The following is a 14,449-nucleotide window of genomic DNA, read 5'->3' as shown; positions in this document are numbered from 1 at the left end:
TGGGGCTCTAGATGACACTGGAAGAAATGTTTGCAACTAAACACTTTTAAACTTAACACATTTAGATATAATCCACTATTTCTAAAAAGTTGAAACAACGTTATCATCTTTCACTCCAGTTTTTCCATTCCATTATCTTCTGCTTTTCCAGGGCAGGTCATAGTGGCAGCAGGCTAAGTAGGAGCCAGATATCCCTATCTGACAATGCTTCCTGGGAGATCCCAAGGTGTTTCTAAACCAGATGGGATATGTAATCCCTCCAGTGAATTATGGGTCACGCCAGGGGTCTCCTCCCAATTGGGCATGCCCAGAAACCCTCCAAAGGGAGGCTTCCAGAGGGCATTCTTATCAGCAGTGATTCTACCCCAAATTCCCACAGGACGTCCTAACTACTCACCCTATCTCTAAGGTTGAGCTCAACCATCCTAGAGGAAGAGAATTTCAGCCTCTCACAACAATGATCTTGTTCCTCTTGGCACAAGCCAGAACTCATGACGAATGGTGAGCAATGTAACGAAACTGGTAAAGTTGGGATTGGTTAAGTGAAAGTGTAAACACATCCACGGGTACTCTGGTGACCACTCCCACAGAGGTTAAATACCTGGGTCTTACTCCACTGTCTTTGTCTAGTGCGGACTAGTGAGACTTGTTGCTCACAAACTGATGAAGCCCCTTGGATAAGAGGCGAAACGTTTTCCCAGACAAATACAAGTCCAGTTGCCTACGATTCAATTTGCCCAGAAAAGAACGATGTCCTGGATGAATGAGAATATCCATAGACATTATAGTGAAAGTGTACTGGAAGCTGAGCTGTAAGAAGAAATGATCAATGTCAGCCTTATACTTTGAAAACTTTATCAAACTCTCATGAATAATAGAAACACAAACTTCTACTTTCACATGGAAATCAAACAGTTCTCTGCTGTGTCTTATGCATCCATCCACCACCACCATCATCCTGACATTGACTCATCACTTAGGTCCTGTCATTGTTAGAGGAACACTTATTGCTGCCTCAAAAAAAAAACCTAACCATGGGTCATGATAACCTGCTGCAGACGGCCTATAGGTTCGTCTTATACAGGGTTAGACTCCATCAACAATCAATCAAAAACATCCCTTAATACTTGTTAGGATTAATTTAAATGTAAGCAATACAACATTACAATTGATATATAATGCTCTGAACTCAAATGTAAGAAAGTTTAAAGGGATAGTTCAACATTTTGGCAAATTGGCCCATTGCCAGAATCCCTATAGTTTTAGGAGTAGGTTTGTTACCTTTAATTGTCGGTTGAAGCTATTTTTAGAATGGTGGAGCGGAGCCGAGGTAAATTCATGCAAAACTGCTGATGCGCGATCCCATCCGCAGTTTTTCGGCAAGCAGTCTCTATATTTGCCTCGAAAACAACTCTCGTACTGTCTCGTAACGTTCCGTTATTATCTCTTAACGTGGTGAATGTGCAGGTCACAACTTGTCCACCAGAGCGTTTTGGAGTTGTTGGATTGTGTATTTGATGAGTTTGATGAGGGAAACCAAGAAATCCAATTAGCCCCCTTAGCATAGCTCTGAGCAGCTCACAGCTCTGCTCCGCCGTTCTAGAAATAGCTTGCACTGACAAATAAAGGTAACAAACCTACTCCTAAAACTGTAGGGATTATGGCATTGGGCCAATTTGCAAAATTCTGAACTATCCACAACCCCCCCTCCCCCTCCCTAAAAAAAAACAAAAAGGTATTCTATAGCGTTCTGGTTTATTATTTTCATTTAGTAGGTCTGCTTATACCAACAGTGGCAGTATGTTTGTTGTGACTACTAATAGTAACCTACACTAGACTACACCCACACACTGATGGCTCCAGTGATAATGAGCCCTGACAGCAAAGGAGGTGCAAATTCTTGGTGCTCCCTGTGGGCCCAGGATGCCGCTTCAGTCATCTCAGGGGGAGACGGAGGGGTTGGGGCATGAAAGCTAATATTTGGGAGGAGAAAGAAGGCGTGCAGGCAGTTTGGACCCCTGCAGGGTGAACTTCACATTGCTGAGAGCAGCATCTCTGGTCATTCGTTTTACTTTCCCAAAGATCCTCAAGCCTCTGCCTCTGTCTAAGAAGTGAACGGAGTCATTTGTCTGTAGCAGTCCAACATTCCCGTTGAATAAAACGATTAATAGCTGGTCATTCAGATTTCCTGCACCTAAATAAAAGTAAGTAAAGACTGAACAAAGCCAAGGTTAGGTGTGTAGCCTACTTGAACTTTTTATTCCCAATCACTGTGCACAACGATTTTATTTTCTCAATAAAAAACAATGAATGATCTAACTGTCAACCAGTAAACCATTGTTTTGTGCCTATTAGGTTAGCACCCCCTACTGTTTCACTGTTTATAACCACATCTTCAAAACAAATATAGAACACAACAGAGTGAAACAAGTGGCATGGAACTGAATGCCATAATTATTATTGCTTTGTATTTTTTCCATAAGTCTTAAACTATCTGCAATCTGTAAATTCACAGAAATAGGATGTTAAAATCTCATTTTCATGTATTTCCATTTCAGACTTTTAACACTATAAAATGGCCCATGGAACCTGTCATTACTCTACTTTCATGCTGAGACAAGGATATGTTGTTGGAAGATTTTGATTAAAGGTGGCAAAAAAGAAAGCAAAGAAAAGAAACAGAAGAAGGCGAAGGCCGGAGTCAGCTCCTGGGCCCCTGGCTGATACTGGAAGTGGATCAGTATCATATAGTGCTGACACAAGGTCTGCCAGGGGCTCAGAAGCAGCAGAACAACAGCTCTGAGGTTCCACACCACAAGCCACAGACCCTCACGTGGTGGGCTACATGTTGTGAGGTGAAAACCTCTTAAACCAACTTCTGGTGATTATCATGTTTTCACCTCAGAGAATGTTAAGAGCGTCTTCAATGACTGAAAGGATCTAAAAACATGTGTTCTGCAGACATTGGGGCAGGACTTTTGGGTACATTCTGCGCTGTTTGTGACCCATAGGTCTACATGAGAAATCAAAAACCTTATTTTGTAAAGGTTTTGCATCCTCACACAGAGGATCATGTTGTTGACTAACTGCTACTGAAGCTGTATGTAACTCAAAGTATCTGCTTCCTCTGTCTTCTTGTTGAGCCGAAATCAATCAAACATCAACAGCCCAGCATTCATTAAGTCCGCAAGACAAGTCTGAACTTGAGTGAGAAGCTGGGGGCTAAAGCAGTGGAGTTATAACTCAGCACAACACAACACTGCCATCTAGTGGCTACTCATAATAACTGTATCCATCCATAGCCAATACGCAGTCTACAATCTCTAGAACACACCTTTCCCTAGTTTGGCACAGTTCACCTGGTTTGTCTTTTGAATGGACAGGTCGAGTTTGGAGTCATTACTGACATCTCTGTTGTTGCGTGTGATTAAACAACAGTGGAAACAATTTAGAATTTTACAATAAAGCTACCGCTCAAAATTACAATCAAGTTCAAATTTTGAAATAGATTTACCTCAGAAGAACTGAATGAAAAAGTAAGAGACTATTAGTGGTATTTGCCTAATTTGTATTATTGAGGAGCCATTAAAGTTCAGGTTGGGTTGGGAAAAAGGACTGATATGGAGGTGCAGGGTGAGAGACAGAGCCTCATATTGTTAGGGTGCAATGTGTTTAGTCTGGCTCCAGCTACTGAGAGTGAGTGCTCAGCATATCAATGAACTTCTCAGCACAGAATAAATTTTCCCTCAAACAAACTCCAACTGGCTGGTATCAATTGTCTGTCATTTTGGACTTTGGCTTGGTGTTTAGGCTTACCCCACATCCAGCAAACCATGTAAGACCTAGGACTGGTTGTTGTCATTTAGACTTGAATTATAATATCATTATAATGTAATATTAAAAGAAAAAAGTATATTTTTTTAATCCAAGTCTCCATTATGAATGATGTTTCTCTGTTAATCCCTTTCATGGCAGCCTTTTAAAGACCACTTGGTGTCAGCACTACGCTACATTTTGTTGAATTAACTGTACTCGTTTTTGCTAATATACAGTTATTGATGTGAACCAATAAAAAACTGAAATGTCCAAAGAAAAAAGGTAGTCCCTCAACAGGCCCCAGCGAGGATCGAACTCGCGACCCCTGGTTTACAAGACCAGTGCTCTAACCACTGAGCTATGGAGCCGGTTGTACAGTATGTCCTGGACTTCCGGGTTTAATCGTTAATACTGTACCGCGTGGTGCCAGTTACAAAAACGTCGCACGGCACGAGTTTTATGTTTAAACGCTGATGAGTAAAATAGCCTGTAGCTATCTGAGTGCTATAACAATGACCACAACACTTGCTGCGTCGCGGCGAAGGTGAACTCACAGCAAGTGGGACGTTCGTGGCGTGGGAACAGTTGTATCAGACAAGTGTAGCTACTGTAAAAGAAAGATAGTAGCCTGCAGCCAGATGGTGGTCATCGACGAACATAATTGGTTGAATGTTTAACGTTAACAAGCCGACCCGAGATAAACGCAGGAGTGAAGTTGATATGTTGCCTTCTTGAAAGCCCTGCTGGGGATTTTTGCTCTCTCTTCATTTGTGTACAGTAGTAGGCTGTTACACTGTAGCCTAGTGTAGTCGTGAAAAAACACTCTGAATCTCCACCCACTACCAGCGGTGTGTGCGGCCGTTTGTTGTCAGGCTGGAGCCTCGGAGGAAAGAACAGAGCCAGGTCAAGATCTACCCATGTTGCTCTTCTCTTCTCTTCTCTTCTCTCCTCTTCTCAACTTCACTCTCTTCTCTTCTCTTCTCTTCCTCCTCCGGCAACATCTTGTTCGGTCTTCTGGAGCCTCTGCAGTTACAAACATTGCAGGACTAAGAATATTGAGCTAGCTAACTTCTTTAGCAGAGATATTGATGTTTTTTTCTGAAGAGAAAGGAGAGCCAGGATAACAAGGCGCACATGCCCAGGTGCGTCCCGATGACGTCATCACGGGAAATGTGTTGCAGTACCAGTTCTTTTTACAGTCTATGGTTTAGACCAGCTGCTCAACTATTCCCGTTGAAACCATAGACTGTAAAAGGTTGAAACACAAGCTGTTTATTCCTATTGTTAAACAATTACACTCTAGACGAGAGTTGTTGAAAAGGTTGTAATGTTGGCTACTCTCTCTCGTGTGATGTTGCTGAAGGTGCTTTTCCACTGTCTCTGCGTTTTCCACTGAGGCCTAAAGTCCCAATGTAAATCACTAAATGTAGCCTACTAGTCTTAAAATTACACAAGAACAAATATTTATTTTCAAACATTTTGATTATGCATGGTGAAAACCAAGGGTCAAGAAGCAGTGTTGTGCAAATTTTTAAAAGTAGCCTATTCCTTTTAAAAGTAACCTAATCAAGTTGATTTCCCTATTTCAGAAGTATTGAGTTATGTTGCTAGTTACATTATTGGTTACTCTATCCCCTCAAAAAAAGAAAAGAAAATCGGGACAATGGAGCGAGCTGGCATTGTGTAGCCGAGGACGGGTGAGGGGAGCGGAGAAACTGGGTCGGACCATAAATCAGCCACCCCGCTTTCACCCGTGGGGTATTTTAACCACAAATTGCCATTCAGATTTTCATTTCCAACCAGTAGTCTGTCTAACGCTACAGTAGTGAGCGTCCTTCTCTCCTTAAATTGATTAGTACCAGCTGGGTTTATAGACTAGAATGCTTTTATTGAAATCATTTTACAAAAATTGTGGATACAACCAGACATTCATTCAGTGGGTAATGAACATTCAGCACATTAGGAAATATTACATTCAGACACATATTATTATAAAAAGTTTTTTGTAACAAATCACTGAAAAGCCAAAATATTCAAATTAAACAATAAAAAAAATTAAAAATAAACTCTCATATAAACATTTAGCTTTGAGTAAAATAAGCAAAGTGCCACTGCAGACATTAGTGAAGGAAAGCATGGATATAGTTACAGTGTTGCCTATCACCATTAAATTCCAGCTGTCAGGTTATCCCATAAATAACCACATGAAAGGTTTGTCAGCCCACAACAACTCCTGCTTTAGATTTTGCTTTACATGTGGGTTTAATAAAAAGGGGGAAAAGTAGGCTTCCATACGCATTTATGATGTATAACTCCATTGTAGCTGCTGGACACATTATGGCATGAAGTTATGCTGTTTTGTTTTACACACTTGTGGGTATGAGAATTCTTAACAATTGAAAAAACCTGTTGCTACCCATGTTAGATTTGTGATTGATTTTTTTTAGACAGTGGGTTTAATTAAGGTTAAGTAGTTACACATTTAGACCTGCACAACATAGTCCGAGTTGCCACAGATCACCCCAGCATCTTCATAGTGGGCACAGTTATGTGTCCCCACGCCAGCGTGTGTGCAGTCCAGCAGGGTGGACTCTGTGCCGTCACACTGAACATCATCCAGTAGAATACGCAGATCCTTCCCCTCACCGAACTCTGAGTTCTTAGCTGCTTTCAGAGCGTACTGAAAACCTAGCTGCCGACAAACCACTGCAGCGTTCTTGGTGGTCCATAGGTCGTCACACACGGTGCCCCATTCGCCATTAACAAAGACCTCTACCCTTCCACGGTCGCTGTGGCCTTCGGTGTCTCCAGACAGCCTCACCCTTCCATTCTGGTGCTCGGGTGCAGTTTCCGTTCTGGACTTTCCCTTTCTGCGCCGACCTTTCCGCCTCGGTTGCCTGGGTGGTTTGGTGGTAGTTGTGGTTGGTGAAGCGGTGGTTAAATCTGGTCCCAATTCACCGAGGCGATCAATTAATTCTTGAAGCCAGTCATATGATTCTGTGGGTGGTGGCTCAGGTTGGTTATTGTCTGAAGACTCAACACCAATCAGTCCTAATGGAGGATCAAAGGAAAAGGTCACCAAATATCAACATAAACAATAAATGTGACACATTTGATCAGATTTAGCCAGTGACAAGTATAGACACTCACTTTCCTGAGGCACAAACTTGATGAGATTACTTTTCACTCTCACAGGAAGAGGTTCATAGTGACACTGCCTTGGTGGAGCACGTCTGAAAAACAATAAACAACAGAGTAAAAAAAATCAATAATAAAAAAAAAACTTCCAATTGTGTCTGTAATGATGCCAGAACACCATGCTGCAACACCTTTTCCATTCAAGACATAATATATCCACAGCCAAATAAGCACTAGAAGATCCAGCGGATCATCACTGAAGTGTAGGTATCCCTTGTAGAGAGCTAATACAATCGAATGAGGTGCGATTGATTTCCATACATCATTCATGTATTACGTGACAAAAAAATCCATGGCATCTAAGGAACATGGTCAGTTATGAAGATGACAAGAAAAAGAAAAAAGTTAGCATCCTTCCAACTGTTTGTTTCCTCTCCTCATGGATGTTGTGGCACACAAGTCAGTAAATGAAATGAGTCAAAACACAATACTGCTTGTGTTCACTCATTCAACATTTTGGCAAATTGGCCCTGCCATAATCCCTGTAGTTTTAGGAGTAGATTTGTTACCTTTCCTTCTGTCGGTGCAAGCTATTTTTAGAACGGCGGAGCAGAGCCGTGAGCTGCTCAGAGCTACGCTACGGAGACTAATGGGATTTCTTGGTTTCCCTCATCAAACTCATCAAATACACAATCCAACAACTCCAAAACACTGTCGGTGTGAAGTTGTGACCTGCACATTCACCACGCTATGAAATAATAACGTAATGTTACAAGACAGAGTTGTTTTCGAGGCAAATGCAGAGACTGCTTGCCGAAAAACTGACCCCGACGGGAACGTGCATCAGCGGTTTTGCATGAATTTGCCTCTAAAAACAACTCTGTCTCGCAACGTTTGTTATTATCTCATAGTGTGGTGAATGTGCAGATCACAACTTGTCCACCAGAGCGTGTTGGAGTTGTTGGTTTGTGTATTTGATGAGTTTTAAGAGGGAAACCAAGAAATTCCATGAGGTAGCGTAGCTCTGAGCAGCTTGCGGCTCTGCTCCGCAGTTGTAAAAATAGCTTGCACCTACAATTAAAGGTAACAAACCTACCCCTAAAACTATAGGGATTATGGCAATGGCCAATTTGCCAAAATGTTGAACTATTCCTTTAATGCTATGCTAACTACCTACAATCTGCTACATCCATGATGTGGTGCTGAGTTGTTTGTCTGATGTTCCGTCATATTCCCAAATGAGTCTCAAGTCAGTCATAAATGTGATCATTGCAGCTGATTTATGTAAAACCACCACTGTAGAGCCGTTACATAACTTTAGAAATGAGTCACAGCTATGTGGGCGGAGCATCAGTATGCTTTAGTATGTAAACAAACAGCGCTACAGGTCTGCTTCTAATATCTCCAAAGAGACAGGCTGTTCTGAAGAAGAGACACAGAGCTAAGCTAAGTGTGGTCACGATACTGCACGTCCCTCATGCTTGCTGAGCAGGAGATGTCTGTATTTGTAATCATGAACAGATGTGCGTCTTTTTTACCCATGTATTGTCCAATAAGCTGAAACCGAGCTGCACATATTGACTCATGAGCATTGAGCGGTTACCAAACATGGCAGGTTACATTTATTTTCTTCATGAAGTGACGGTAAATCTGGAAAAAAGGCAAAGTAATGCTTATATTAGCCCACCTTGAGGGATCCACCACTTTATAAACAACTCCCGAAGGTGACGTAGCGCTCGGTACTCCAGTGGACATGAAGTACAGCTCGCCTGATGGAAAGAAAAACAAAAGGCAATGTTAGCCGACACTATAGTCACTAGTTCCCGACGTAGACAGAACATTCCAGGTATCATGGGCTGCTTTGAGGTTGTGTTTAGGAATTACCAGCTTCATCCTCAGCAAAGGAGATGATGTACTGGTGATAGTTGTTGATGAGTCCAGGGAAGGCACATGTCAGGCCCAACCCCATGCAGATCTCATTGTATTTCCACTGCCTCGTGTTTCTGTCCTCCTGCAGACTCATCAAACGCCTAGACAAGGAATAAAGTCCACAGTCTCTAATGTGCAGTAGGCTACATCCCATTTTGTTTTATGACAAGGTGTTGTATCAACCTTTATGTAGTACCTTGATTTTTACTATACGCAATTTCCCACAGTACAATACAGCCTAAAAGGAATATGCATGGAGTTGACAGAAAGCAACACAATTGAATTAAATTACATTCTCATCAATGATTAAACTAACAAAGACTGCACCTGGTTCTTTAGTGTGAGTATCTGCTGTTTGTTATTCCCTCAGGTTGGCATTACAATGCACCTCTAATCAAAGTACCTTCTGCTAAAGAAGACATTTAAATGACTGTCATATTTACATTCAAATTCAGTAATATATGTTCACTATCAGAACTGTAACATTATGTTTTTTTGTCTATATACATGTTTAACATATCACTGCTTGTTGTCCCTTCTATTTCCTCTGACATAGGAGTTTATGTGTATGGACAAGGTAAAAAACAATGGGATTTTAGTAGTAGTTTAAGTAGTGTGAGTTGGAGTCTCAATCTGAATCTGAATATATTCTGTTGCACTAAGGCTATAGATGGTGGAAAATTAAGTACAATGGTAGAGGGAGTGTAGGAAAATAAATTCTAAAGAGAAAGGGTTTTTGGTTGATACGGGCCCAGTGGAACTTCCCCTCTATGTACTTGTCCAAACTAGTTCATAGACCACATGTCATTTCTGTAAGGGGGGCATCAAACAAACATCTATCAAAGTTTTATACAGGCTTATATCTGATATTATATTGTTTCCATTCCTCAAAATCTTTTCACTGCTGTTCTCAACACAAACAGAAACATGTTATTTACCAGACTGAATCTTACCCGCTCATGAAGTCTCCAAAGATGTACATGCCGTTCAGGTTGGGGTATTCACAGCCTCTGTACACGTAGCCACCGGTCACTGACTTGCCCATCTTGTGGGGGTACGCATAAATAGGCAGGACATCATCTGTGGAAAAAAAAATCAAAAGGTCATTCTTTGTATTCTTTATGTTAATCTGGATGAGACACTTTACAGTGAAGGCAGTGAGTTGATATCCACCATTGAAAATGTGTTTTCTCTGATACTTTGGATTTAAATTTGAATAGCCCAACATTGTATTTTTTAGCATAGATTTGCCATCTTGTTTCATGTCAGGCTGTACTGTCTCAGCATCTCATCTCCCATCAGTGCATTTCTTTACATGGCTGTGACAGGACAGGACATCATCATACCACCTCTTTGAAGAGACATGAGTCTTCTTGAGGATGATGATAATGTAAGTCCAACCAGACACATTCTACCTGTTTGGCTGGGCTTACCGTGTAAATCATTGAGCAATGTAGTTAGAGTTGTCCAGAGAGTGCCTACCTAATGAGCTGTTGGCACACAGCTTCTTATCATAGCAGGAGAAGCCCTCTTTAGCTCTCCAGCCGTAGTTCCGTCCTTTCTCAATAATGTCAATCTCTTCAAACTTGTTCTGGCCTACGTCCCCGCAGAAGATGCGTCCTTTCCCCTCTTTGGTGTGAGGGTCTCCCCTGTCTACAGAGCACCTCCACATATTGCGGACACCATAGGCATAGACCTCAGGTCGAGCTCCTCGCTCATGTATGAACGGGTTATCTGGAGGTACTCTGTACAGTGGGCCTCTCTCATTGTTATCCACATCGATCCGAAGAACTTTACCCAAAAGAGCTGACCTGAAATAGATGTGATAATACAAAAGATGTAATCCAAATATTGTACAAAACAAAACAAAACAAAATGTATAGATTTATGACACAAACATGCATCCAAAATTTCCCTAAGCATTATTCTTAGGTTTTCTTGCAACCACATCAATTCTTTTTTTTTATTTTTATACTCGACGCGGGATTCAAACCAGGGCCGCCTGCAGTGAGGACTACAGCCTCAACACATGGGGCGGGTGCTCTACCAACTGAGCTAAACACCGCCTCCCACATCGATTCTTTGATACAACCCCTGGCAAAAAATTATGAAATCACCACTCTTGGAGGGTGTTCATGTAGTTGTTTAATTTTGTAGAAAAAGGGCAAATCACAGACATGCCACAAAACAATTTCTATTCAAAATGCCAACCTTCTGGCTTTAAGAAACACTAAAAAAAAGCAAGAAAGAAAATTGTTGTAGTCAGTCACATTTTTGTTTTAGATCAAGAAGAGGAAAAAAATATGGACTCACTCAATTCTGAGGAAAATATTATGGAATAGCGTCAAAATAGAAAACTTGTTTTGAAAACAGAAAATTCACAAAATCAAATGAGGAACAAATGGGTGGAAGCTGTAGTCAACGTCTGTGACCGAACTGTAAGAAACTGCCAAAAGGAAATGGGATTTACATAGGCTACAAAAAAGAAAAATGAAGGCCATCATTAACACCTAAACATAAAAAACAAGGTTACAGTGGGCTAATGAAAAGCAATCATGGACTGTGGATGACTGGATGAAAGTTATATTAAAAAAACAACTAAATGAACATCCTCAGAGAGTGGTGATTCCATAATGTTTGCCAGGGGTGGTGTACATGGTTTTTCAGATCAAATCATTTCTTACTTGTTCTGGGCATTTCCATATTTTCCAAATGGATCCCCTGCCATTCCACCATCACCTGTGAAGATGTACAAGTAACCATCATCTGCAAAGAGCAGCTGCCCTCCATTGTGGTTTGATGCAGGCTCATCGATCTCCAGAATAACCCTGGAAAGACAGTGGACATGACAAATACGATAAAACAATTCCTCGTTTTCTTTGTTCTTTAGAGTACGTGCTGAGTTCTATCACCAAATCTGGCTCTGCTGTCCATACCTACCGCTCAGAGGTGTGATCCACCACATTCATGTCATTGGCTGACACATGGAACTCACTGATCCTGATCCTCTCATCAAAGCCCACCTCCACTGAGTAATACACATACAGCTTCCCATTGTATTTGTACATGGGGTGAAAGGTGAGTCCCAGAAATCCTCGCTCATCCCCCTCCCATGCAGACGTTAAGACGGCCTTGGTAATGTTCAAAAATGGTTTCTCCAGTTTGGACCGGTCGGGAAGGTAGGTCCACACCAAGCCCACCTGTTCTGCTATAAAGAACCGGTGTGTACCATCATTGGCGTGGACCATGGCTAGTGGGTTCCGCAGACCATTGGCCACTTCTTCTAAACAGAGCTGCAGACAGCCATCCGAGTCGGACTGAACCCGGCCCAGATTCTGTGTTAGCCTCTGGTTGCTAAGGATGTGTGGGTAGCAGTAGTCTGTGTCGTCAAGCGCCAGATATTCACAGAGACGGGTCTGGTCTCCTTTGACTCTGGTGATGTGTGGGTCGTCAGACAGGAGAGGGACGGTAATGCTGCACTTGGTCCAAAACTGGGAGCAGTAGTCTGGGCAGAGACCAGGGATGGTCCGGACTGGGGTGCTGGGGTCCTCAGCATCAAAGAGGTGAGCTGCATATGGAGAACACTCCTGAACAGATGAAGATGAGCAGAAGATGAGACACAGTAGAGGCTGTACACACAACAGTGACATTAACATTCATGATGATATTGTAGAGTCATTTTTCATTCATTCATGTTAACAGATGAACAAGACAAGGTCTAAACCTAGTATCTGTCTGAACAGTCTTCAAAGCTATTATGCAGCTGTGAACTTCATTTACTAAACTCCAGAATGTAACAGACTTATTTAAAAGTAGTGTGTTTGCTTTGCCAGGCTCAGTGTATTGGAAGTGTTCCTCATCTTCCTTGCAGTTCCTTGTGGCTTGGGCATAGGCGACAGTAGACTTTTGTTATTTGTGAGCCTCGGTGACATTCGGCATTCTATAGCACATATTTTATATCTTGGATTAAATCTCAATAATACTACACTGATAACAAAAATACTAAGGTAAGGCATTATAGAATGAGGGGTCAGTGTACATTCAGACAGAGGCATTCATGTGATTTCTTCTAGGAGCTTTAAGGTGTTTTTATAGAAAAACTTTGTTACACAATTGACACATTAAGGAAGTAAGCTATATACACACAATATGCTGAATCTGCAACAAATAAAGTAATAGTCATGTGTCCATGAATCACCGATAATAACATTTTTTTTTTTGAACATCAAGCACATTTATGTTGTCATTTTTTTATGTCTCAGGAAGTTTCCCATTCAGTGATATAACATGGGAGATGTCCTTATTATCAAAAGTGATGTTACATAATATATGGTAAGCATTAGGTTTAAACTGTAAGTATAAAATATAATGTAAATGATAAATACATTTATGTGTACTATTTTCTTATTCATTTTAAACATGTCCTGCTGGATAATTGATATCAGACTTTTGGTCACTATAATATAAACATATGCTACTGAGTCATATGAGATAATGCGCCTTCATAACCATATAATAATTGTATGGGCTAGTTATATGTCCATACTTTACAGATTAGTTTCTTACAGGCATTACATATGACAATTTATTAAACCCACCTCGGAGTTTAAAGGGAAATCTGTGGTGACCTTTACCTTCATTTAGCTCTGTCCCCTTCATTTAAGTTTTGTGTTTAATCATTTACCATGAAACCATATTATTAAACTTCTTTTCACTGTTTTGTGTCAATGTAGAGTCAGACCCTCACATAGCGGATCGTCCCCTACTTGTTTAAGTCTGTTATTCTGCTGTCTGGAGTCTGGACAGACCCTTTGGCACATGATGGAGACGCAGTGGACTGCGCCAAGTCGACCTTTGTCCGTGCATGCCTACCTGGCAGAGCAGCTCCACGACGAAGCTCGCACAGTTGGCATACCCATAATAATCAAAGTTGTCCATAATCTGGTAGTACTTCGCCATCAGCTCCTGGTCCTTCTGATAATCACAGCAGCCAAAATCCTTGTACATTACGCAGAACTCGAGCTCCCTGAGCGGTCGGAAAGGCGGCTTGAAATCCAAACACTGCGGGTGTAACATTACAGGTGCGACCCACAAGCTCGACAAACACAAGATGCCAAACGGCGAGATCCACGGTAGCAGACCCGGGGCTTTGCCGTACCATCGCCGCATTGTGGCGTAGGTTGGAGACCATGGAAGACAAAGTCGTGCAGATCGCGGCTTCCTGTGTGCACTTTGCTCCTGTTTGTGGCTCTGACGTGGTGAACCCAGTGTCTGTCAGCCGGGGCTCTGTGGACCGAGAGGCTGAAGCCAACAGCTGTCCCAATGCATGTGCACACACACAGTGGGAGGAAGCCAGCAGTCTGAGGAGCCAGCCATTCCCCTGCACCCACCCACCAACCATCCCTAACTTATGTCAGCTCTCCTCGAGAAAAGCTCGCACGCAGTGCATCTTGGGGTTCCTCTGTTATTGTAGTTTCTTGGGTTAAACTGTCATCTTTGGTTGGATAATCATGAACGTGATCATCTGTTGCCCAGCAGAGGGCGACCCTGTCATTATTAGTGTAGG

At 41.9% G+C, this 14,449-nt stretch overlaps 1 protein-coding gene and 1 non-coding gene across 2 annotated transcripts; both read right to left on the bottom strand.

Annotated features, from left to right (window-relative positions):
• Positions 1–4,111: 4,111 nt before the first annotated feature.
• trnat-ugu (transfer RNA threonine (anticodon UGU)) lies at positions 4,112–4,184 on the bottom strand. Its single transcript has one exon. It is a non-coding gene; the product is annotated as a tRNA-Thr (tRNA).
• Positions 4,185–5,683: 1,499 nt separating this feature from the next.
• Positions 5,684–14,129, bottom strand: hhipl1 (HHIP-like 1). The gene is made up of 9 exons (XM_085766751.1): positions 13,756–14,129; positions 11,824–12,470; positions 11,568–11,711; positions 10,366–10,694; positions 9,837–9,963; positions 8,839–8,984; positions 8,642–8,723; positions 6,967–7,049; positions 5,684–6,867 (listed from the first exon to the last, which is right to left on the bottom strand). The coding sequence occupies exons 1-9, from the start codon at positions 14,050–14,052 to the stop codon at positions 6,299–6,301; spliced, it is 2,424 nt and encodes an 807-aa protein (XP_085622877.1). The 5' UTR covers positions 14,053–14,129; the 3' UTR covers positions 5,684–6,298.
• Positions 14,130–14,449: the final 320 nt, after the last annotated feature.

This window comes from Trachurus japonicus, chromosome 22 (assembly GCF_045865225.1).
Source record: "Trachurus japonicus isolate A0001 chromosome 22, Traja_1.0".
Classification (NCBI taxonomy): domain Eukaryota; kingdom Metazoa; phylum Chordata; class Actinopteri; order Carangiformes; family Carangidae; genus Trachurus; species Trachurus japonicus.
This window is presented reverse-complemented; position numbering and strand designations above follow the sequence as displayed.